This window comes from Canis aureus, chromosome 18 (assembly GCF_053574225.1).
Source record: "Canis aureus isolate CA01 chromosome 18, VMU_Caureus_v.1.0, whole genome shotgun sequence".
Classification (NCBI taxonomy): domain Eukaryota; kingdom Metazoa; phylum Chordata; class Mammalia; order Carnivora; family Canidae; genus Canis; species Canis aureus.
In genome coordinates, this window is record NC_135628.1 from 56,067,180 (window position 1) to 56,092,921 (window position 25,742).

The window sequence follows — 25,742 nt, forward strand, 5'->3', positions numbered from 1 at the left end:
AAGGAGTGCAGTCCCCACCTCGGATGCTGAGACACAAGCAGCCTTGTTCCTTTAGCCATTCGGACATGGAGGAGACCAAAAGAACCCCGGGGCCTGGTGCGCCACTGGACGGGGAGCTGGGGCTCCCTCCAGAATCAGCAGGGCTCCTGTGGCCAGTCCTACTCACCCTGCGGCTCCCAGAGCCACTGCCCACAGCGGGCCCACACCTGAGAGGTCACGGAGCAGGGGAGAGGTGTAGAGGGCAGGCTCCGAGCCAGAGGGAGAGGGACCCCCCCCCCGGGGTGTGGGGGCGGGATGGAATAACACCTGCCCTCTGTCCTGCCTCCCCACCAGGGCCCACCATCCCCACCTTTGTTCTGAGCTGGGTTATCGATGTTGAAGTGCCCGTTCCACACGACCGTCAACTCCACAGGCAGATTGTTGATCTCCATCCCTTCATAGGAGTACTGCAGCCAGGTTGCAGGTAGGAAAGAAGAAAGCTGGGTCACAGGGATTCCTAGGGAGAGCTGGCTCTTCAGCCTGCGGACCCCGGGAGTGCTCAGGCCTAAGGATCTGCTATATATGTGCTTGAGTGCATATGGGGGTGCACACTCGGGGAAGCGTGCCTTGGGGGAAGGATAGGGGCAAGGGGCAGGATACTAAGGCAGGGGAGGGGTGAGGCCTGGATGGGAGACTGTTTGGAATGTGCATTCCCTGAGCAGATTACAGCAAGCGACTCCTCCCCCTCCCACGGATGCTGGCTCACAGCTGGGCTTTCCCAGCATCCTCCATCCCTGCCCAGGGGAACCCTGCCATTAGGCCCCACCAGGCTCTTGATTCAATTTGGGAACTTCCAATTTCTAGGGCAAATTCCGAGGAGGTGGGTGTTTATCAAAGACCTGGAGAGGGCTGATCGATTCCCAGGCAGGGGTAGAGGGTGCAGGCACCAGAAATGAAGGGGCTGAGTTGAGGGAGGTTAGGAGAGAGGAGAGCTGGGTGGGGCTGAGAGGTGAGGTGGGAAATCCCTGGACACCCTAGTGGCCAAACCTGGGAATGTGAGCCAAGACTCCAAAGGCACCCACTGGCTCAAAGAGGCCAGGCCTCAGGTCCGTGGCTGGCTGCCCATGGGGGAGCTGCCTCTAGGCCTGCAAGGGGGTGCGGGGGCGCTGGGGGGGTCGACGCTGGGTCCTGCCTCCCTGCCCTGCCCTCCTCAGCATCAGTGCCCCACCTGGCTGGGTGTCGGCCCTGGGACTGAGTGCTGGGGGAGGGGGAAGAGAGGGTGAAGGGGGAGGTGCCAGCCCTCACACCCCAAAGCCGCCTTCTGATAGTGGACACTTCCTACTCTCCAGAGAAGGAGGGGAGGGTAGGTGGCAGGAACTCCGAGCCTGCCCAGGGCAGCATTTCCAATCCATACCTGGTGATTTTCTCATTATTCCACCAGATTCTGCCCTCCACAGGGGGTGGATGGAGGAATGGAACTGAGATAGGCTTTCTGTAAAGGAGGGGCTGAGGGCTTGCAACTTGCTAGAGGGGTTCAGCCCAGGAGACGTGGTGTGAAGTGGTGTTTGCCGAGCCAAAGGCTCTTTCAACTTAGCTGAAGTTTGGAGGGGCTAGGGCATGGGGGTCTTGATGGGTCTGACGGAGGCAGCTGATGCTCCCTCCTCGGACTAGCTAGCTGCTAGCTCCCTCACTAAGAGGAGGGCAGCTTCAGAACCTCGGGAACACACAGCCTGGGGAGGGGCTCCGGGCCTGTCCTGGTGCCTCCCCCTCCGGAGCCTATTCATGGAGATTTCTAGAGGGGATGTTTGTGATCCTAATCTGGGGACTTGCCCTAAACTCCTGAGTTACAGCATGTGCTCCAATGTGAACAGGCCGTGACGCTGTCCTCATACACAAGTGGGATGGCATCCAGTCTTCTTCAGGCTCTACCCTAGCACCCCCTAAGTTTTCACTAACTCCTGGGAGCCACATGCCTAGACCAGGGAGCCACGTTCAGTGTTTCCTGAAAGTGACAGTGGCTTGCACTGTACCATCCGCACTCCCATAGAATTGCCCATGTGACCCGCGAGGCCGGAGCCCGGGCCCAGGTCTGCGCTCGAGCCATAGAACAAAGCAAAACTCCCCAGCCCCGCAGAAACAACACTGGGGACTCTGATGATTGCCCAACTCAGCTAGTGACTCAAATCTTTTGCCATGTAGTGTGGTAATCAACTCCCCAGAGATTTTGTTCTTTGCTTCTGGGCCAGGCTAGGTCTCTCTAAGGCATCCCGAGCTTTCTCACAAAAACCTCTTCCTCTCTGGACTGGTGGTTCTCGGGGTGGTCTGTGGGCCCCATTCATCAGAATCATTTAGGGGGCCTAGGCACAGATCCCAGGGCCTCCCCCTAGACCTGCTGGACTGGAAATTGGGGATGCATTTCAAACAAGCCACCCTAGTGACGCTGGTGCTGCAGGAGCTAGAGAATCCCCACTCCTTGCAGGACGTGTGTGCAGCAGAGGTGTGCAGGAACAAAAGAGGGTGGGGGACAGTAGGTAGGGAAGGGGAGAGGGAGGAAACACTTTCCCAGATCTCCCTCCCAGCCCAACCTCCAGCCAAGATCCACTTCCTCTCTCCCTTCCCATCTCCCTCCTTCTAGGCGCCAGTGCAAGAAAGGTGCAAAGGCTGGCTTCCGGCTGTTCCAGCCTCTACCTCTAGGATGGATGCTGAGGGGTAGGGGGTGAGGGCCAGCTAAGTCAGGATCCAAGCCTGGCTCCTGCGTCTCAGGCCCGGATCTAGTCAGGATTCAATGTGAAAGCAGCGGGTGGTGATCAGAGGCCTGCCAGCCAAAGATCAAGAGAACCTACAGGCCCTGAAGTCCCCCAGAGAGCAAGGCAAGAAATTCTGCTTATTTATGCACGCACGCGTGTGTCTGTGTGCACAAACGAGTTCACACACAGCCCACCTGAGAAGAGCTCAGCGTCAAACCCGTACTAGCTGTGTGTTCATCCGTGCACGCACTGCCACAGAGTGGTTCTGTCCGGCCCACCCGTGTGAATGTGAGCCAGCGACGTAAGTCTTGGTTTCCCTGTTTGTAAAGTGGGAATCACAAACAGGACAGACCTAACAGGACTCTTTGGGGGGTGGGAGACAACCCTCGTGGCTCTGAGCACAGTGCCGGTCACGTGGAACGAGCACTCAAGTATTATTGTGTGTTTTGGTCTGTGTGTCTCCATTTGGGGATGCTGTCCAAAAATATGTTTGTGTTCCCCATGTTTATGTTTATGTGAAGTAATAATAGCAGACTTTTATTGAGTGTTTATGCGCCAGACACTTGGTACATATGGAGATGTGTGCATAGGAGAATGCTTATGTGTTCTGGAGCGCATGTGTGTGTTCACATGCACTCACTTTTCGAGGAAGATTGAAAAGGAAAGGCTTCAAGGATCAGCTATGCCGGGTACTGCTTTATCTTTTTATGGCTCATTCCAGGGATCTTGACGATTAAATATTAGAGAAGTCATTAACCCTGGGTGCTCCCTCCTCACCTCCTCTGTCTCTAGGGAGGTCACTCTCATTCCTGGAGGCTCTTTCCCCATGATCAGAGCTCTGCAGCAGGAGGGGACCCACAGCTGGGGTGTCTGGACCACTGGCTCCCATCCCCCAGGACTCCCCACCTCTGCTGCACTTAGCATTTATAGAGCTCTCTGTAATCAGCGGGCAGTTAATCTGCACAAAACCCAGAGCTTTCAGGCTCTCAGGGGCCAGGAGGTTAAGTGTCTCAATCAAGGTCTGGCACACCACAGCCCAGCTAGGGGATGACGTTGCTCATTACCTTGGGAAAGTGGTGAACTTCTACCTTGTAAAGCAAAGACAAGACCTATATAATCTGGACGGTCTTTCCTCTAACCATTCCCTGTTCTGAGCTCTGAGATAGGGCGCTGACGAATTCTACCGCTCGGGTGGACAGATCCATATGACATAAGAAACGTGTGTGTGCTCCGTGTCCACCCCAGAACCCCAGAGGGCTCAGCAGACCCAGCCGTGTTCCAATAAAGCAGGGAGGGGGCCAATTACCTCCCCATCCCAATTGTCCCCAACCCGGTCTCCCCATCTTTGTTTTGCACGGGGTGGATTGGCACACGGGGAGAAGACGGGAGGCTATGGCGGGTCTGTGGAAGCCGGGCCTGGAGCTGGCTGCCCGCTGCGGCCACTTGCTCGCGTGATTGCCAGTGACTGAGAGGCGGGTACTGGGCACTATTATTATTAGCAGTGCTTGTCATTCCCCTGGAGCCTTGGTCTACAGGAGGCCAAGAATACCCACAGTTGCTCCTGCCTCCAACCACTGCCTGTGAGCTGCCCTGTTTTCCTCCTATAAACCCCCTCACCCCAACCAGGGCTACAGCGATGGCTCAGGGACTGTCCCTGATACATGGGCTGGAGGTGACCTGCTGTCACCTCACAGCCAGGGGGAGTTTTCTTGGGCTACTTTTCCTTCTCCGCTCTCCTCTGAGACCTCTTTGTCACCTCCCCTTCCTCTGCCATCACAAGCCTGGACTTTTTGTTGGATTTCTCCACCCCACTGCCCAATTCCAGAACACTCAGGGGTTTAGGAAGTGAAACCACATGCCTCCTTCCACAGTCCTCTCTGAGGCATAGCAGACCTTGTTCCCAGGGACTGCACCCAGGCTGGGTACAAAGTGCTCAGTTGCTAGTTTTTGCCCAACCTTGGATGGCTGTGTGTGTGTGTGTGTGTGTGTGTGTGTGTTTGTGTGTGGTAAAGCTGGATTCAAGTTCTGAATTCCCTGCTTACTTGCTGTGTGATCTGGGGCTGGTCATATGCCCTCTCTGGGCTTCAGAGATGCCCTCTGTCGCAGGATCCTACTACATCCTCCCTGAGGTCTATTCCTCCCCTAATAGTATGTTGTCCTCTATAGTACTGTAACTATGGTAAAGGAGGCCTGCCCCTGATTATGACCCCAGAGTTTTTTTAGGAAGTCACTCGATGGTGAGTGGCATCCTGGCCCAGTTCAGCATCTCAGCTGGGGTCCCTGAACAGAAACAGAGGCTCCTAGGAAAGGTCAGAGCTGAGCCCCCCTGGATGCATGATTGCAGCGGAGCCTACAGGGGATTTTTCCTGGAACCTACCCTCTGTGGGATACACCTCCTGTTGCCTCAGTTTTTAAGACTTTAAAATGGTACAGAAAAAACTCTCCCATCACCTTCTTCACGAAGGTGAGGAAAATAAAGGTGTTGAAATAAAAAAGGCTGAGCTGCTTTGGAGCAGCGATTTTGGGTTTTGCCTACTGGCCCCCAGTGGCTGGGGGGCCTCAGACAGACTCCTAGCTCCAAGTGCCGGAGTTCAGGGTGCGCCCACCCCAGCTCCTACGGGGACTGCAGAGGGCTGTGCCAGGAGCCTAGAAACCATGTCCTCTCATTGGTGGCCAGAGCCTCGGGCCCCAGGTCATGTTTCCACCATGGTCCTGGGGACGTGGGAAGTCTCCTGGAATGTGAATTGTCTGAGCCCCTGCATTCAGGAAGCCAGCCAACTGGGCAAGAACCCCATCGGGGGCTGAGGGGTTGGCCCTTGGGGCTGGAAGTGGACTTGACCATTGTGTCTTGGGGCATCAGGCTTCCAGATGTGAAATTCCTGCGTAAGGAGCTATATGTGACCAGCAGATTTTGTAAATCCTGAAGATTGGACGTCAGACCATCAGATGCCAGCAGTGCCTCTCCTTGACTCCTTGGTACTGACCAGGATGCTGGCACAGGTACCCCCCGGAGGTGACCCAACCACTTGTCAGGGTTCCATTTTACACCTTTGTTCCCCGGAGGCTCCGACTTTGCCCCCCTCGGTCAGGACAATGTGACCCCTAGTGGGCTCATTCAGGGAGTCAGGCCTTGCTCAGGAGTGCTGAAGCCAGTAGGCAGGATAGAAAGGCAGTGGGTCCCAAGGTACTGAGTTCTGACCACGGAGTTTGTAGGATGAACTCAGGCTGCTATATGGGTGCTCTTGTCTATTTAACGGAGCCAGATGAAGCCCTGGGTTGGTGAGGCCGAGTCTTGTAGTGTCTGGGAAAACAAGGTCTCAATCGTCAGAGCCCCTCCTGCCACCTCTGAGACCAGGTTCCCAGGGCAGTGTCTCTGACCAAGTAGACTTTTCTCTGTGGTCTAAACCCCTATCTGCCCTCCACTGACTCATATGGGGCTCAGACTTTTTTCTTCCTGCAGGAACTCACTTATTTGGGGGAGAATCACTAGAGCCAAACCCTTGGGGCCAGTCTGGTTGGCCTCAGGATTTATGAGAAAACAGGAGGTGTTTAATATTCCATTTGCTTGCAGGTTTAATCCAGAACGCTGCAGAAATCTGCCAGGATCCTTGGCTGCTGGGACAGGAGGGGGATGTGCACACGAGAGCTGTGGGGACACATCTGGGGTTTCAGAGGTTGGGCCACGGTTGTCAGTTCCATCCCTGTAATGCTGAGTGACCTTGGGCAAACATGTGGGCCTCTCTGAGCTCCATTTACCCCCAGACTTTTTCCTGCAGGGAGAGTGAGGTGCTCCCATGAACCGCTTTGTCCAGGACTTCCCTGCCCCTACATCGCATCCCAAACACAGTCACCGTATAGAAGTACCCAGCAGCAATGGGAAGGATGAATGGGAGGCAGTGTGACATAGGAGGGGACCTGAATCCAGACCCAGCCCTGCCCCCCGCTAGCTGTGTGACCTTAGACATACTGCTTTTTTCTGGGCAGGCGTGAGTTACCCTGAGGTGTGTGGACCTTCAGCCCCTTCTCAGGCCTGCCTATATATTTAATTTTGTGTTTATTACATTTTATTCTTAAAAGAAGGTCCCCCAGATCAGATCTGTCTCAGCCCACAAACCTAGACCTGCCCCTGCTTCTGGGCCTTCAGTTTCTCATTTGCTCAGTGAGGAATACTACTATTAGGGTTTCCTACAGCTTGAAAATACTATGAGTCTAAAAGCCTCATGAGCTTTGAGCATCTGTGTGTGGAGAAAGGGAATGAGAGAGAGCAGAGCGGTGTCTGGGAAGACCTCAAGGTCCGGAGAGGAGCAGCGGGACAGGAATAGTCAGGGCACACTGCGAGGTACCCAGGAATCAGGCGAAGGCCATCGGCAGCGGGGCCTGCTGGCCTGTCATGGTCGGGCATGGACCTAATGTGGATTTTCTAAACATCGGGCAGGTTTGTGCTGACCTGAGCTAGCTCCACCCTGTTCCACTGCTCCCTTTGCAGGTGTTTGGTCTCAGAAGGCTTCTGTGCTGGGAGCGGCCTCTGTGCAGGTGTAAAGGTAGCAGTGGGCCTTTGCAGGCCCCGACGAGGCCCTCAGGGCAGCCCTGGTAGGAGCGCAGGGCCCAGGGACTCCAGACTCGTCTCAGGAAGGGGGACGGACACGGGTGTTCCTAGAGCCTAACACGCCCTGCAAATACCTCTGGCCACAAACAGCGGTCCCATGGCTGGTCCCAAAGCTCCTGCCACTGCGGCCCCTGCCTTGGGCAGACACGCGGTGACCTCAGAGCCCAGCACTGTGCCGGGCAAGCGGGGTTGGAGGAAGCAGTGAGGCAGAGAGTTGGACTGTGCTGTGGGTGTTTGGGGGAAACCTGCAGAGCCCAGCTGACGGGGCTCTCGAAAAGAACAGTGATGGGGCGGAGCGGGGGTTCAGGCGGCCTGGGGGAGGCAGGGCCGCGGGCACTCACAGACGTGTTCTGGCACTGCACGCTCGAGCTGTTGAAGCGCAGGGCGGGCACCCTCTGCTCGTTGCCCTGGATGCTGAGAACACATTCGTAGCCGCGCTGCCCGGACTGTGGCTGCGGAAGGTTCTTGGCCTTCAGAGTGATGGGCTTAATCACTTCCACGGGCACCAGGATCTTGTCCACTCGCAGCAGCTGGGGACAGTCCTGGAACAGACAGCAGGTGCAGGAGCTTCTCCAGACACAGCCCAGATCTTTGCCCTGCTCCACCTTCCCTCGGACATACCCACAGAAGGCTCTAGACACTGCTGCCCCATCCCCAGCCTCTATGTGGGAGGGAATAGGTCCGAGAAATCCCAGATCCCACAGTCACTGTCTGGAGGCCACTCCTCACTGAGGTTCTCCCCCCGCCTTCTTCGGGTTCCATTTTAATACATTCCAGACTCTGAACTCCCGATTGCCCCCTCTCAGCATCCCTCCCACCCTAGCAGAGACAGACTCTGCTGCTGGGCGTCCCATGTCCCACTTTGGGCCGATGACCCCTGTGCTTCAGACCTAGGCTGCCAGGAGTTGGGACAGAGAGACCCACCAGAGCTTCTGTACAGTGAGCCCTGGGCCCTAGCTCTAGAATGTGAGTCTGGACCACAGCAGGAGGGCCCTGGAGGGTCTTCCATACATGGCTGAGATTTGGCAATTGGGAATGTTCGGATATGAGTCCCAGAGACCTTTTAGAATCCAGAAGCTTCTGACTGCACTCCGTGGCTGGCCTGACCCCAAAGAAATGCCCCTCTGAGCAGGTACATGGAGAACCTCTTGGATGCTTACAATGAGCATACTCATCCCTCAAACTGAATGGGGCCCAGAGAGCCTTGGGGGATGGAGGAAATGACTAGGCCCTTTCCCCTGAGATGGTAAGCTCTGTCCATGAAGGGCTGGGGGGGAAATGGGGCCAAATACAGAGTGAGGGTGCTCTGCTCTCTGTCCAGAGGTGGGACCTACCACGGAGCTGAGCTCTGAGGACCTGGGTGGAAGAGAGTCAGTAATGCAGGGCCTGACTGGGCATGGGCAGAAGTGAGGCTTTCTGAGACACAGGGAGGGCCTGGATCCCCCATGTCAGTCAGGTCCCCCATCCCCCAGACTACTTCTTTTATGGTGCTGTTTGGGGCATGCTGGGACAGATGACTTCTGGGCAAGTTGGCCATCTCAGGCACGGCACATACATCCTTCCTGGGGATGCTGCTGTTGGCTGAGGCTCCTGGCCTATAACCCTAGGACTCCTCCCTGACAGGAGAAAGTGGAGAGGGTATAGGGGGATGGCAGACTGGAGGGTCTTAGGCAATCAAGCAACTGGCAGCTGCTCCTCCTGGGTCTGAAGGCAAATGCGAGCCCCTTCTGTCATGGAAACGGGAGGGAGAAGACCCACACTCTCATGCCTGCTGAGCTCCTGACAAGCTATGGAACCCTGAACTCATCATATGCCTACTTGGAGACTCAACTTCCTTATCTGTCCATCAGATGGAATCCAAGGACCCACTCGGCTCTTACCAGTTCTGGTTCTATGATTTGGGGTGGTCTCACCTCTGTCCTTCCTGATTACTGTGGAGTCTTGCCATAGGGGAGCAAGAGCCCTGGGCCCATTAAACTAATCCCTTCTCTCCTTCAGGCTGCATGTAGCTTTATTCTGCAAAGCAGCTAAGAGAGGAGAGGCAGATCCAGCAATCCCACTTCTGGATATATACCCAAAAGAATTGAAAGCAGAGACTAGAACAGATACTTGTTCGCTCACGTTCACAGCAATGTTATTCACAACAGCCAAAAAGTGGAAGCCACCCAAGTGTCCATCAGTGGACGAATAGATAAACCACATGTGATATATACTTACAATGGAATATGATTCCATCTTAAAAGGAAGGAAATTTTAACACACCTTACAACAAGTATGAATCTTGAAAACGTTCTACCAAGGGAAATAAGCCAATCACAATAAAGCACTCATACGAAACACCTAGAGTAATCACATTTATGGAGACAGGATGGGGGTTCCTGGGGGAGAGGAAATAGGGACTTAGTGTTTAATGAGGACGGGATTCTGGTTTTGGGGAAGACGACAAAGGTCTGGAGATGGATGGTGGTATGGTCGTACAATGGTGTGAATGTACTTAACGCCCCCGAACTGGGCTTAAAACTGGCTAAGATGGTAAGGTTAAGGTTCATGTGTGGATTTTTCCACAATTAAAAATAAATGAAAACACAGAGGAGCAACAAGGAGGGGAGAAGGATCAGAGCACTGAACCCAATACTTGGTCCTGAGACTCTAAAGTGCACAAGTCTCCAGGGCCTTGGGTCTCACATGCAAAATCTTAGCAGCCGCATCTTGTGCCCCCATTTTGTCTGCTACCTCAGCCCCCCTGGCCCCAGCAAGATGAGATAGACAGGACACAGAGAAGACAAGAACGATTTAGTGACTAGGATGACACTCAAGACTGGAGCAGGAGGGGTGTGAAGCTGGAGAAGCAAGAGAGAAGATCTACGAAAAGCAGGGAGTCCCAAGCCTGATGGTCCACCTGCACTCTTTGCTTGCCTGCAGCCCTGGGCAGCTCTCCTCTCCCTCCCCATGCACAAGCCTGACCGGCCCTCCTGCTCCATCCAACGTCTGCCTAGGGGAGCCGGGTCTCTGGTTGCATTTGGAGTATGAGAAGTCCTGGATCTCCTTTCCATCTCTTACGGCAAAATGTTGCTGTCCATGAACAATGCTCAGGAGGTGTCTAGAATCTGGGAAGTTCTCTGGACCAACCTATTGGATCCCTTCTACTTTGCAAAGGAGACATTGAGGCAGGGAGAGGAAATGTAATGGCTCAGTAACCGCAGACTGGTAGCTGAAGAAGTTGAATGCCAACCCACCATCTTTCATCCTCTTAATGAAAGAGGCAAGTTCCGGCTGGTGGGCCGGGACCACCTCAGGGTGGCCTGGTGGGTCTGGGAGGATCTCTCTGAGCTCCGCAGGACTGCTGAGCTGCCACACCATCCTGTGGGCTCTGGGACCTTTCTGGGGCTGGGCTGCTTCTAGTCTAGGATGTGGGCAGACACACAAGCCCCTGTTCCCCCATAAGATTCTCAGGGAGGCTTGGCTCGTGTTCTTTAATGAGTCCTGATTGCCAGTGGCCCCATAAGACCTAATTTGCATATAAAAAGGTTGGCAGGTCTGAGAGTAAGTTCATTAATAATAATTGGAGAGGCCCAGGGCTGGGCCAGGCCCATTTTCCTCTGGTGGCACTGATGATTGACCCCAGTGTCCCTCTTAATTGAAATGTAAAATGGCAATTTTTCCCTAGGTGGCAAGGCATGAAGGGACCATGGCCACCACACTGCTCCCTCCTCCCACCCCAGGGCCTCAGATCCTGACCTGCCTCACACGGAGATTCCAGGTATAAAACCACCGCTATGTCTGATGCTCATGGGAGGTTGCAGAGAAACCTCCCTGTTTCTCTAGGACTCGTGTCGGAAGACCTCACTTCCAAGTCCTTCCACCATGGCCTGGGGCTCAGACAATCACCTCTCAGCATCCTTAACTAGAAAGAACCTGAATGGGGAGTCTCTGAACTCTGAACACCAGGCTATTTTCCTCCTGCTCATTTCAGAGCCTTGAAAGGGCTCTAATCATGGCTTAGCTTAACTCTAAATGGGGGTTAAAAACTCTTCCTCCAAAGGGCTTTTGGTGGGGTTGGAGGGTGTCCCATAAACTGTCTAGCTTTTCCCACCCCGTCTAGGCTTCTGCTCTTAACAATTTCAATAGCTCCAAGTGCCCCAAACACAGGGAGATGGGTACAGAGGCCCCAGGTCTGTCCACTGCTCTTCTAACAGCGGCCCCTTCTTCTGGGAGGGACATCTTGCTACAGCATGTTCTATAGGCTCTGAGACAGGAACTCTGCCACAATCATGGGGCTTTGGGCAAGTCCCTCAGACCGTCTGCATCTCCTCCGCCATGGAACGAGGAGGCTGCTTCGGATTCAATGGATTGTATGGTCCTAGTTCTATTATTAACCCAATAGATGATCTGGGACACATCATTATATAGCCTTTCTAAAGCTCAGTTTTCCCATCTCTAGGATGGGGTAAAAGTGCCTACTCAACTAGTTTCAAGTGTGGCATTCAAAATATTGACCAACTGAACGAGCACTGGAGCGGCTGGTGGTGGTGGGGGTGTCCCTTCTGGAAATGGCCCTTTACCTACCGCTAGGGAAGTGTAATCTTTTAATGACTGACACACTGCAATCTGGTACAGTCGTGCAGGCGGTATGGCTCTGGCAGGCAGTGTGTGATGCTGTTATGATTTTAGTTAACATGGCACAGGGGCTTCAGGGAGTCCATCCAGGGCACATCCCACCACCTCCATTACCTTCCACGTGCTTTCCCATTTGCTATCTGGTTTCACAGCCCAACACATGTGATCACCCCCACGTTCACAATAAAGGAACTAAGGACACCAGTTACCTCATTCAGTTCCCACAATGACAATGGACAAAGTATTTTCACCTGGTCATCTTACTGACTTGTGTCCCCAGATGAACATCTAACCTCCATACAGAATTCCTCAAAAACATAATACTCTTCATCTTCTCAAGGAAGGGATTTCTCTGAGCTCTCATTGGAAACAGCCAGTTCTCCGAGGTGGTAAGCAACCTCATTTCATAAGATTATTTGGAGGCAAATGCAAACATTCAGGATCAGATTCCCTTGGAGGATGTTTTGCCTGTGGCTACATTTTGCAGTTGGAAGAACTGAGGGATGAGAGTGGCAGTGGTTTCAGGTGCAAGGAAACCTTTAATGTCTTGGCTTTTGGGAGGTGGCTCATGTGGGCTCCAGGTCCACTGTCCGGCCCCACGCACATTCTGGTTTTCACTGAAATGCACACAGAAGGAAAGATGGTCCCACTAATTGTGGGGAGCAGAAGGAGCAAGCCAACGTATGAAAGCTTTTCCATCCACTGTGTCCAGCATGTCAGTGGCTGCTTTATACAGAGGTTTCATTGCATATTTAAATAATTGAACAAGGACATAAAGCATGCTGCTGAGCTGAGAGAGAAAACACCGCCCTTAGGGCTGGTGCTGCCTGGGGAGGCGGGTGGTAGGCCTGTGGATTTACAGCCCCCCGTGTGTGTACTAGATGAGGGCTCTAATTCTCCCAGTTGTTACAGCAAGATTGGGGAAATGTGACGCTCTGGGGGACTGTGGGGCAGGGGCTGAGGGGCAGCTGAGGAATAAGTGATCTGCAGGGGCACAGCTTGCCACTAATGTCACCTCAGCCCCCATCAATTCCAAAGAAGCTAGCCCTAGCCCTAACCAACGCCCCAAATTTACACTCACCTTCTCAGACCCACAGTGCCCAATACAAAAATGTAACGCACCATATATTTTCTTGCTGTTCCCCAAGTTTATAATGCCATTAGTGTGATCTACGATGGGCTGGTTTATGGAGAGAGCAAAGTCATAATACAGAAAGGAAATACCCATAACCTCAAGGGGGGTTGGGGTAGCCGAGATTGATGGAAAGTGCAATTGTCTGGAGAAATGGCAGCCCAGGAATGCAATACCTGGAGTGGTGGTGGTGCACGGATTGGAAGTGAGTTCTTTAGCTGGGTTTGGCTTTGTTTTCTCAAAGGAGGTGAAGGGCATGGTGAGAGTGGTTTTGCTCCCTGGGGCTGGGCCCCAGGAATGGCTCCTCTTGCCAGAATCACTGACAAGGTGGCTGACCCCATTTCCCTCCTGAGTCGGGTGGTGGGTAAATGCCCTTGGCCTGCCCTGTCTGAGCACCAGGGGCAAGTAGAGGCCCAGGGCCTAGGACCCCACTCACTTTGCCAGCTCTTCATTCTTGGAGAGGACTGAGGATGGGGGCTGGCAGATTTTAGGATACCCATCCCATCTACAGGTTTCTAGCCGGGGTGGTCGGGACTGTTAGAAGAACATTTCTAGCACTGCTTTGGAAATCAAGTAGAATGCATCTTGCCTCTTATGATCCTACATGTGCTCTCTGGAGTAAACGCTGTTTGAACTTCCAGAAGAGAGGGCCTGCAGGAACTTTCTCTTGTGAGCCTGTGCACTGTGGGCCTTCCTAGCAAAGCCCATCTGGCCTGATGCCCAGGGAACAGCTTCAGTAGCTGACTTAGCTTTTCAGTTTAGATGAGACATAACAGTAAAAGAGTCTATGGAGGATAAATTCTTGTCAGTGGATTTGCTTGGAGCACAGTTATTACGTGTGCGGGCCTGATGGGGGCTTGGGTCAAAACCACTGGGGAACCCGAGGTCCTGCCCAGCAGGTAGAGGTGGGCCCAGTTAACAGCTGCCTCCGGGAAAGGCTGTTCCACTGGGATGCAAGCAGTCTCTCCTGACTCTGGGAGAATGGGGCCAAGTGCAGGAAGACTCACCCCATGTCAGCCTTCCTCTCCTTCCTCTCTCTTTTCTTTTAGGTACCCGGGATCTGGCATCTGATCCAAAGACCCAGCCTTTGTTATCACAATGCCATTCATTAGTGAAACAAAATCATTCTTTGTAACTGGAATATAGTTACTACAAACAACATATGTTTATTGGGCATTCTATTTCTGAGAATTGTAATTATGCTAGAGTACTTGCCATTAATATAATAACAACAATGATCGACCACTTCTCTGTTCCAGACCAATAACTTCACCTGAATGTATTCTTTGTTCTGGGAGGAAAAAAAAAACAGAGGTAATCCAACATCCCTGGTGATAGTCAACAAAGCCGGTGTTGAAACTGGAAGACGCAGGGATGAAAGCCTTCCTGGGGATACATGATGGTGCTGGGGCAATGAAGAGCCACCTGGCAGTCTCCCTCTTGACTAACAAAAGGATGCTGTCTGCCTCCCCACACTCAAAGTTGAAAAGAAATGAAAGCCTGGGGATTCCAGAAGAATCTCTGGGCCCAGGGCCCCCTTTCATCCTATGGGGATGGGTCCAGGGAAGCTGCAGGCTCTGAGGCTGAGTGGCAGTCACCCTGGAAGTAGGACAGGGAGACCACAGCCTGGACTTGAGCATTCACCCTCTAAGACCACTTCTTAGGTATGGGCTGCTCCTTGGCACTTTCCAGCTTCTTTCTACTTACAATTCAAGAATATTAGAGGTCATGTAGACCAGCAGTCCCATTTTACCCATCTCTACCTGCAGACTACAGACAGCTCCCACACCCTGAAACGTCTTGCAATGCTCTGCATATGGGAAATGCTCAGGGACTGGGTAATGCAGGATGGAGGGTGACCCGTGCCAAGCTTTGAGTACCGTGCTACGAATAAGTTCTCTTCTTGGCAGGGAGAGGAGACCCTTGTGTCTGGGGGCTTCTATAAAATCACCTTTCAAATGCATAATTTTCTTTGTTTACCCCTTATTCCCACTGCAGGAACCCCTGCCGCAGAAACAAAAAGAGAGAAAACAGAACAACGACATAAAATAAAAAGTCACCTTATTTCCAAGAGCAGCCAGGGGTTTTCTTTAAAGCTCTGAGCACAATGACCTCCTTGTATGACCCCAAATGCCTGGATGAGTCAAGAATCCACAAATATTGATGACTTCTTTTCCTTTTGGTACATTCCCCAGGAAGATGTTGCCACAATGACCATCATGAAGCGGTCAACTCTGGCTTCTCCTCTACATTCATTATACTCAAAATGGCCCTAGATTGAGCTGGGTAAAAGGCAGCCTCCAACACTGCGCCAGAAACACAGGCTTAGAGCTTGCTTTCCTTAGAATAAATAAACATCCAGGCAAAAGAGGAGTGAAAAGTACTTCCATCCTATGATGTGATGAGGGAGGGAGGCATAGCGATTCCAAGGTCCCTGGGAGCTTCTTGCTGTAATGGCCTGCTAGGCTCACCATAACGCAGCTTGGGTGAAATGGAAAGTGTCTGAGGGTGGCCATCATATGGGTTAGCTCAGCACCACCTTCCACTGGCCACGTTTTTCCAGGCCTCTTCCTTTCTTGGGAGCCCCGGCATCAGATCTGAGGTGCTGTGACTCGCTGGCAGCCTCTGCCAGTGTCAGGAGTAGGTGGGCGCTGTGTCTGGCTGGCAACCCAGGCACTCAAAGACATTGTTCTTCTACAGGAATCCCTGAACCACACTGGGAAACACGGTGGGCTCTTGTTTTATTCTCCTCTAGTTTTCTTCCCCCCTCCTTCTGAGTGGCAGATGCAAGCCTCTTTTATGTATTTGAAAGAAAGAGACTTGGGACAAGAGGAGCAAACAAGAAAGAAAAAGCAGAAATTTGAAAACCTCCTTCAAGGTAATTAAATGATTAGGGGCCTTTGAAATCCACCAGATAGCTCAATTGTTTCTACTTTCATCTATTTTATCCTTGGGCCTCTCCACACATGAAACCTGTGCCAGATATGCCAGCCTGGAAAGCCGGAGAGAGGCTGAAAACCTCTTTGCTTCTGCTCCCATCAAGTAACTTGCAGGTTCCTGAACAAAGTAAGAGGTTTCTTCCCGAGCCGCCAGCCCCTGGTCTTCGGGGGTGAAGCAGGCCTTCTCCTGACCGCATGCCCCAGGATAAAGGCTCAGGGCTGAGGAGACTGGACAGCCTTTTATCAGGGTTTACATGCCGGGGGTGCGCCCCTTGCTGTCAAACCCACATCTGTCCTACGAGCTTTAGATCCATTTTGTCTTAAAAGAGAACAGAGTCGACACATACATTAGCTTCGCATTTCCTTTTCAAAGCCAACACGCCAATCTCTTTCCTCCTTTTTCCCCATAAAGGGACAATCTATGTCTGGGTCTCTTTTATTGATGATGATACACAGCAGCCATTTCTAGCCAAGGATAGGCCTCATTGTAGAGGGAGAGGGCTTTATGTCTAGGGACTTCCACAACATCTTCTTTCTTCTCTTTGTTTCTCTCTTGTGCTTGCTCCTCACATCCCCCCACTCAGTCAGATCATCCTCTCTCCGTGACCCCCTCACCATTCCTTAACTTTACCTCTCAAATCAATTGCTCTGTCCATTCTCTACCTGTAGAACTCCCGCTCAGCCATCAGAGCTTGGGAAGACGAGATTTTGAGCTTGGGTTTTCTCATTGCCAGACAGAGTTCAGTCATGTCCCCTTGGGCTGGCAGGGCCCAATGCAGCAGGCATTGGCGGTGGAACAGACATCACCCTCCCCTCTCAGCCTCAGAGACAAGACAGCTTCCCTCCTGCCATTAAAGGTTTGGCCAAAGTTAGGGTTCTCACAGGGGTAGAAGTCTGGGAGAAGGGACGAGGCACTGTGATGGGTTCTTACCATTCCCTTCCTATTCCCCAAAAAGCTCTTAGGCTTCCTGCATCAAGACCATTCTCTGTTCTCACAGATGTGGGTTTTGCCACATGGTCATGGCACCCATGTGGGTATGGGAAGGGGGCTGAAAGGTGTACCCAAGGCTAGGGAAGGGGGTGAAGATGTTGGAAACTGAGTCCAGTGTTGATGGAGATAGCATGAGTCAGGCTGCAGCTCTGCCCCTGCATTCAGTGGGGTCTAACCAACAATCTCTCTCTCTCTCTCTCTCTCTCTCTCTCTCTATATATATATATATATATATATATATATATATATATATATATATCTTTCTATTCGAAATAACCACATCCCAAAGCAACCACTTTGTTCAGTCCTCCTGGCCTGATGGTTGGAGTCACATAAGCACCATAATGGCTGAACCATAGCAGACCTTTCCAAAGTATTTTTATACCCATTCACTTTGAGGTCCTTGCCCACAAAGTTACCTCCTAAGAAAGGCACCAACGCAGGCATAGAGTATTTCTATTATGATGATGAATAGTGTTCAAGGGTAAGAATAGGGGCGCCTGGGTGGCTCAGTCAGTAGAGCATCTGACTTTTGGTTTTGGCTCAGGTCATGATCTCAGGGTTGTGATATCGAGTCCCTCATCAGGCTCTGCATTCAGCAGGGCATCTGCTTGAGATTCTCCCTCTCTCTCCCCCTCTGCCCCTCCCACCATGTGCATTCTCTCTCCCAATCTCTCTCAAGAAACAAAAAAATGAAACAAAACAACAACAAAGGATAGGAATGAAGATTAGGAGAAAATAAAAGCGCAGCTCCTTAACCATGAAGCCAACTCTCGTGATTCCCAAATGGGACAGTGCTATAGAATCACCATGTACCAAGGCCACCCCCAGAGTTTCTTATCCTGTTGGTCTGAGGGGGAGTGGTTAACTAAGTTCACAGGTGATGCTGATGCCACTGGTCTGGGAGCCACACTTTGAGAACCACTACTCTGGTTGATAAGTTGCCTATTCTTTTTTTCTTATTTCTCCCTGTTACTCAACTTGTCCAATTTAATCTCAGATATGCTTGGTGGACAATGCTCCAAGGGACAGCCAAGGAGTCTATACATTGTCTTGCTGTGTACTTATAATTATTTCTATCTCATGCGCACACCCATCTTTTTGCAATTGGTCTATAACTCCCCTGGCACGTGGAGGGTCTTCATGGTTAGAATGATCTGGAATGTACCTTTGCCTGTAGCTGAACCTCCAGGACTGACCCAGAGCCCACTGGCCCTAGCACAGAGCTTTGCATGTCTACTGCTTTCATGAAGTGGTCCCTTAAGAGTCAGGGTTGGGGCAGAAAAAGGTGCTGTAGGATTTGCCTGTTTTCTTGAGGGAAGGCCTGCCATGTGTGCGCTCCATGCTCACAAGCAAACAGCACTCAACAGACCTACCTCCGGCACCTTCACTCGGCCTTCCTGGAAGGAGCAAGTCTTGGGGTCATGGGTACAGACGTGGCGGTATTTGCACCAGTGGCATCGGTATGGGCTCTCAACGCAGGATAGGCACCTGGGCACAGAAGAAGAAGAGGCACAAATCATAGGACCTCAGTGAACCCAAAGCCAAGGGCCTAGCAAAATATTTTTTCATAGTAGGAGAAACCACTTTCAAACATTCAGAAAAAGCAGATCTGATGCCAGTCTATCCCTTTTTTACGCCAGGTTCTCAGGATGCCCAGAATCTGTGGCCTCCTCCCCCTCACTCAGGTAGGTGAAAACCTTAGTCCTCAAGGGCCTAACCAACCACCTCCAGCTCCACAGGATGGTGCCCTCTTTTGTTGAATTGTGGGGCCATGCTTCAGTCAAACAGGGCCAGGCTACAGCTGGAGCCAGAGTGAGACCCCCAGGCCAGAGCTCACCAGCATGTGCCTTCCTGCCCCACTCTGGCCCTCCACAGCCAGAGTCCTGACCCAGCCCACAGGGGACTGGGGAGAGCTGAGCATTCGGTGCTCGTTGGACCTGCCCCGGCCTGGACACACATGGGGGCTTCTCTCCCTCCTCAGACCCCTCTTCTCACCTGGGGTTCTGGCTGCTCCATTCTTCAAATGAGGAGCACCCTCCTCCTCAACAGATGGTGGGAGCCAAATCGGTTAGACAGATTGATGCCAGAGAAGATGTATGGGCTAGGGATTTGGAGATCCCCACACTACAGGTTCTTACTCTGTTTATTCCAGCCTTCCCATGAACCCTATGGCTACCAGAGGAGGGACCTGTCTCATTCCCCTTCTTACAGGGCCTCTAGATGGTAACTCCTTGCAAACAATGCTAGCATCTTCTATCTCCAGATGAACCCTGACCCCAGGAACAGGGAGCGGAGCAAGGCTGGGGGCCACTTACGAATTGTGGACGCTGCAGTTGTAAAAGACAAAGCTGGTGCTGGCAAAGGTCATGCCCGTCTCCTTTGACTTGAGCTGTAGCTGGACAACATGGTGGTCTCCTGTGGGGTAGAGCCAGCCACAAGTTCAAGGGGGAGGTCAAGACCTGTGTGAGGGTCTTACTAAGAGTAATGCATGCTGGGAAAGGGGAGCCTGCTCCCCCTGGGGTGCTCTCAGCTCTGACAGGACTCTGATTCAGCAGGGCTCAGTCCCAGGACAGCCCCGAGAGTATCTGCAGAGGGTGCTTCTGGTCTATTCCTCCATCCACACTGCGTTCCCAGAACCCACCCTCATGTGCTCACCAGCTTCCCTCCTGTATGCATACTCTGACAGGCTTGCATGCACAGTGCCCATACCAGACTCACAGAATTACACACACATTGATTAGCTACCAGGACAAAGTGTAGACTCTCTGTGACATTGCCATGGGCCATGTGAGAGGTTTTGCATGCATGTGCGCGTATGTGGCCACCTAAGTTCATTCCCCATCTTGGTAAGGAGACATCCTGGTCTGACATCCCCTCCTCTGGTGGGCTCAGGGCTCCACTTTGGCAGGTGTCCCTGGAATCCTCAGCTGGCGGAGTCCATGTTTAATTCACAGCCCTGACCCCAGGCCCCCACTTCCAGCCTTGTTCTGTGCCTTCCCCGAGAGTCTCATTAATCAATCAGCTTGGAACAAATGTGACAAGCCCAAATGGGAGCGCCAACATGGAATCAATCTGCCCAGGCTGGGCCTGTCCCTCACCAGCACTGGGCCTCTGTCCACCCTTGTTCCTCCCAGTGGAGCTGGACATGAACATGCAGCTTTGGGAAGGCAGGGCAGGCTGGGGATGGCAGGCCATGGCCCGAGATCAGGGACCCATCGGTGCAGGCAGGGTAAGGTAAGCAGAGGAGCTCTGCACCCCCACCCCTGCTCCTGACAAGCTTCCCTTCCCCCATTACCCTCCCCCCCATGCCCAGCCTCTCGTGCTCCAGGACAATCTCTGAACTCAGCCAGCACATTCTGAGGCTGCCCCGGCCTAGCCCTCCCTCCACCCTCTGCAGCTGCTCCTCACCTAGGATGACACTGACTCCAGGATGCTCACCTGGTTTCAACAGTCATTTCTAAGAGCAGCGAAAGGCACTTCATCCCCTTCCTCTGTATCATACCCACCAAAGCACCCCCTTCCCCTGACTCTCCCCTGCCTGTGTGGTCCCTCTATGCCCCCATGCCTGTCCCGAGCTCTCATCAAGGCAGGAGGAAGGACATGCCACCCAGCTTTGCCTCCGGGGACCGCTCACCGTTCTCTGTGATTATCCGGGGCACCTCCTTGGCTGCTGGGGAGTAGCACTGGATCTGATTGCCTACCACCAGCCCATCCATCTCTGACAGGTCCTCAAAGGTGCAGTTGACGCCGGCTGACAGCTCCGGGACATTGTATGTCTCCAGGACCAGCTGTGAGCAGCCCCGCAGAGGCGAGAGAGAAGAGCGTGAAATGGGGAAGGGGAGTGTGCATAGGAAAGGAAGATAGAGGGAGAGCAAGCGAGCAGAGAGAAAGAAAACAGGAGGCATTACTAACATAGAGAAGAAGACAGCCAACTGATCACAAGGCCCAGAGGCAAGGTGGTGGGGAGTGAAGAGACAGACACGGAGGAACCTTCACTGCATGTGAATGGATTTGGCTCCAGGAAATGGGAATGCTTAGGGGATTTGTCTGTAGAAAGAGAGGTGGGTAGGACTGAGATATTGCTGGTCAAGCTCCTCTCCCATTGTCCCCATGTTTGGAAAAATGGCAAACCAACCACCAAGTGCCCAGGGCATGAACATGGGAGCCATCCTGCCCCTTTCTCCCTCTGCACATACATCCTTCCCATCTTACAGACAGAAATAAAGTTCCCAATACCCTCCCTCTCTCGGTCACCCTTTCGGTCATTTTTGGTATCACATATTTGCTTGTTTTTCTACCCATTATGCAGAGAGCCTCTGCCCCAATAGTCCTGTGCATGCTCCCCTCTTCCACCTCCAGGGACACATTGTTCAAAGCTGCTCTCGAGCAGCTATGCTGGTCAGGCGTGGCCCACCTCTCCAGAGGGGCACTGGGGGGCTTTGGTGGGGAGAGGGTTGTCATGTCCCTGGGCCCAGATCCCACTGCCCTTACCAGGACATTGTACTGGGACACAGAGATGTTGCTGGGATGGACGGTCAGCCGGACGCACTGCTTCATCTCAGAGGCAAACCTGCGGGGCTCTCTGGACCGCTCACAGCGCTCCTTTCGGGTGCACCTGGGAGGGACAGACCGACCAGTGACTCCGGAGAAGGCCACTTGCTCCAGTGAGGGGCTGGTACGGGGGTCAGGCACTGCCCGTGGCTCCCAGGATGTGTCCAAACTCAATGTGTCCAGGACTGACCTTCCTGGCCCCTTCCTCCCTCCTGCTCCTCCCACCCCATGCCGGATTTTGAAAAAGATGGCAATCCTAATCACTTGTTGCCCAATGCAGACACTTAAGATCACCCGAAAGACCCCTGACATACTCCTCATGCACATAAAGGATTGCAAAGCCCTGCTCTCCTACCTCCCCACCCATTCTCAGCCCTGCGACTCTCCTCCCCTCCTAGGCAAGCCGAGACTTGTTCTCGCTGTATATACAATACACTCTTGCCTTGGTCAGCCAGTTCTGCTCTCTGGACCACCCTCTCTCCACATTTCCCCTGTCCAATTTCTACCTGCCCTTCCAGACATGCTTCAACTATGATGCATCTGCAGTCTCTCACCACCACCCTTCGGAGCATCTGGGGTTTCTTCTAGTCTAGAACTTCTTCGATTATATGATTACTATTGGGTTACATGCAGCCCTCTCCTACAAAGTGTGAACTCAAAAGAAGAAACTAAGCCTGACTTATTCTGGAATCTCCTGTATACCTCGTAGCCAGTAGACAGAAGGCAAATGTTAGGTGGCGGGGAAGGCAGGGAAGGAAGGATCACAGGATCAGAGTATAGTAGTTCAAAGCGAGCTCCGGAGCCAGCTTGCCTCGGATGGGAATCTGTTTCCTGGCGCACGGTAACTGCCAGAGAAGGTCTCTATTATTGCTCAGCATCCTATGTCATTCGAAGTTTACCGGGTCACAGGTGGCCCACATCCAGGGTGACCTGAGGTCTTACAGTCCTGACCGATGAGGCTGCTGAAACATGCACGTAAAAATCACAGCCCTTCATCGATGTGCACGTCACACATGGGGAAGGGACTGAAGCTGTCTGCCGAGGCCAGGGCATCCTGCCTTCCACTGACAGTTCACTGCCCACACCTATCTGAGCTTCAGGGAGCAGTGTTTTGATCCAAGTCGGATAAGCCACGGGCACAGGGACCTTCGCTGAGCTGCCGTCATTTGGAAACTGTGGTCTCCTGATTCTATTGTGGGGTAAGGAGGAGCAGGGTTCTCAGAGGGACAAGTTTGGAGGAGCTGGGATGGCAGGGAGGTCATTCCTCGGGGGCTGATCTGTTTTGGTTAAGAGTCTAGAGGAAGGAGGATGTCAGGAGCTGATGTAAGACAGGCAGGGGTACCAGGCAAGGGGTTTAGTAGGAACCAGAACAGCCAGGGAGGTCTTGTGGAGGCCGCACAGGGCGGAGGGGTGGGTGGGTGGGGGGGATACTGGGGAGGGAGAAGACCGCTGAAGGGTGGGGCTGAGGATGAGGGAAGAGAGGCTCCAGGACACCCCAGGCCACTCTTGGGGTGACTCAATGCAGAGAACACCGCAGGGAAAGAAGGCATCTTTGGCTTTGGTGAGAAGGACAGCCTAATGGCGGAGGGGTCAGAAGTCACCGAAAGTGTGGACTAAAGGAATAAGAGGAGATACAGGGACAAAAATGGTGGCTACAGAGTAAGTTGGATGTGGAACAAGAAAGTAGAACATAATTCTGAGTAATCCCATAGTGGCTGCTAGTCACCGAGCGCTTCTAGGCACCTCAGTTAGAGGCTTATTGTTTATGTCACAGTCTCTCAACAATGTCACGAGGCAGGTACCATTTAAAAACCATTCTGTAGACCAGGAAACTGCAAGAAGGGTGGATAAATAACTAGCTCAAGGTCACCAGCCAATCAGGGAGAACCAGTATTTGAAAACAGATGAATTCTGGAGCCTCTGCTCTTGACCACCGTGGTGTCAAGACCATCCTTCCGAATCTTCGAGACTGAGATGTGAGGGATGGACCCCCGTGCTGCACTCTAAAGCTATTTCTCCACCATCTTGATGTTCTCTTTCTGTTGCTTGAGACGATTTCAAAATTTCCCTTCAAGCTTTGTCTCTAGGCGAATGGCTACTTTTGCCTGCCACTAGGATGTGCTTTGGATATGATTTCAGTTTGTGAATTCTCCAGGATCCTTCTAGGAATCCCGAGAGCGAAGGGTCAGACATGGATTGGTCACCTCCCTGGCACTCCCTGGCTGCTTTAGCAGACCATGGCAACAAGGGCATCTGCCTAAAAGTCTTGGAAGTTAATTTACCAGGCTAGCTCCTCTGTGAGGACTTCATTACCTCCAGCCATTAAGCTAATGTTATGGACTTTTCTAGGGTATCTGCATTGACATCGCTATTAATAGGGTTATTACTCCCATTAACAGCAGACCCAGAGAGCTGGTACAGGCTTAAATTATTCACTGACTCCCCAACTTTGAAGTCCTTATTTCCAAGAGCAATCAGTAGGTCTGAAAAATGTCTTTGATTAAATTATGAAGGGAGAAAAATGAACCCGTGTCCAGGCCAAGCATCACCTGGAGTTGCTAACTAGAGATAACAGACGAAGAAGAGAGGACTCTACCCTCTCTTGCAGATGTACAAAGGTACTCAGCTGTGGGATCTCAAGACAAGGTCTACCTGCATGGATTGCTGCTTCCAAAGCTCATGTGACTGCATCCTGCCATGGCTCCCCAAATTTGAGAGCCCCCGAACCAAATACTTGTCATCCCTTTCCCCCCAGATTTAAGTCTTACCAAGGAAGCCACCGTAGCTTACAATTTTAAACATCTCACCTAACTGTGTAATCTTGGGCAAATTACTTAACCTCTCAGTGCCTCCATTTTCTCTTCTGCAAAATGGGGACAGAATTGAATTTACCAAATAGGGTTATTATGGGAGAATTAAGTTAGGTTATGCAAGTAAAGTATTTAGAGCAGGGCATAGCTCATAGGAGACAAGCCCTCCATGAATGCCCACCAGTATTAGGATCCCACCCCTGCTCTGCCTTCCTCATGCAAGCCTTCCAAAATATAGCTGGCACAAAAGCACAGATTTTTTCAGACTGGCCCACGGGGCAAATCAGAGACAAAAAGACAGAGATGGCTCTAGCAATTTTCTTCCTAATGAGGATGGGGAGCCCCAGAGGCCAGGACAGAGGAAAGAGGGGAAGAGTGGTCTGGCTTGCTTGGAGCTCTGCTTTCTTACTAGCTGTCAAAGGGTATTGACTACTCAGCTCTCTTAGTGGAAAGTCAAGTTTAAGGTCAGTGTCAGGGATGTTTTGACATTTCTACTATCCCTCAGGGCCCATGAGGGTGGAGGCAGGAGGCTGCAAATGTCCAAAAGCACAGGCAACTGACCTTAGATGTGATAGGATAATGGAGGGGGAAGGACGGATCCCTTCTGAGTTCTTACAGGGTCCGCCAGGGTAATGACCTCCTACTCTTCTAGGGCTGTGATTTCTCATTAGCCCAGGCAAGAGCTGGCAAGTATGCAAAGGACTCATGCAATGACTTTTGGGGGCGGCGCAGGTGGTGACTTAGATGTTTCCTTCAACAGGGCCCTGGGTCCTTCCTATAGCATTTCCTTTAACTCCACTGTGGGAAATTGAGGAAGGTCCTGCTTCAATCCATTTGCCAGGCAGGTCTCAAAAAGTGCACATCAGGCGACAGAGTCTTCAGGCAGTGGCCCAAACAGTACCCTCACGGCCCCCCAACAATGCAGGCCTGCGGGTGGCCAGCGGGAGGTAGACCCTGCGCAGACAAGCTCGGGGCCCCAGAACTGGAGTCCGGCCCTGCTCACCTTCTCTACAACCCTTCCTCATCCCTCTTGCTCTGCAGCTGGGCCCTCCAGCCCCAGTTCAGAGGTGTCGAAAAGGCCATGGGGACAGAGGCCTGGCCCCTGGAGGGGTTATTATTCAAGCCAGTGGTTCCAATGAGATTATCCTCTCTAATGAAGCAGCCACCTCCGCCCTCCCCTAAGCCTGAACTTTCGCTGCTGGAGAATTCCCAGCCAAGTGGAAAATTGGAAAAGAGAGGAACGGAGAAAGGAAGAGGGTGAGGGAGAGGGAAGAGGTGGTGATTAATTTCTTTAAAAATTAATTCCTAAGGACAGTGATAGAAATATTAACATCTAAGGGCCGCCAACTGGGCGAGCAAATTTCAAT

At 52.4% G+C, this 25,742-nt stretch overlaps 1 protein-coding gene across 3 annotated transcripts in view; it reads right to left on the minus strand.

The window, feature by feature from the left end:
• Positions 1 to 25,742, minus strand: part of PLXNA4 (plexin A4) — a 427,922-nt gene that overhangs the window by 72,348 nt on the left and 329,832 nt on the right. For all 3 annotated transcript variants that reach the window (XM_077857378.1, XM_077857377.1, XM_077857379.1), the window contains exons 6-11: positions 21,506 to 21,629; positions 20,649 to 20,802; positions 19,330 to 19,429; positions 18,388 to 18,502; positions 7,674 to 7,874; positions 350 to 446 (exon numbers count right to left, since the gene is read on the minus strand). In XM_077857378.1, the coding sequence (XP_077713504.1) occupies positions 350 to 446; positions 7,674 to 7,874; positions 18,388 to 18,502; positions 19,330 to 19,429; positions 20,649 to 20,802; positions 21,506 to 21,629 (791 nt within the window). The remainder of the gene's footprint in view (positions 1 to 349; positions 447 to 7,673; positions 7,875 to 18,387; positions 18,503 to 19,329; positions 19,430 to 20,648; positions 20,803 to 21,505; positions 21,630 to 25,742) is intronic.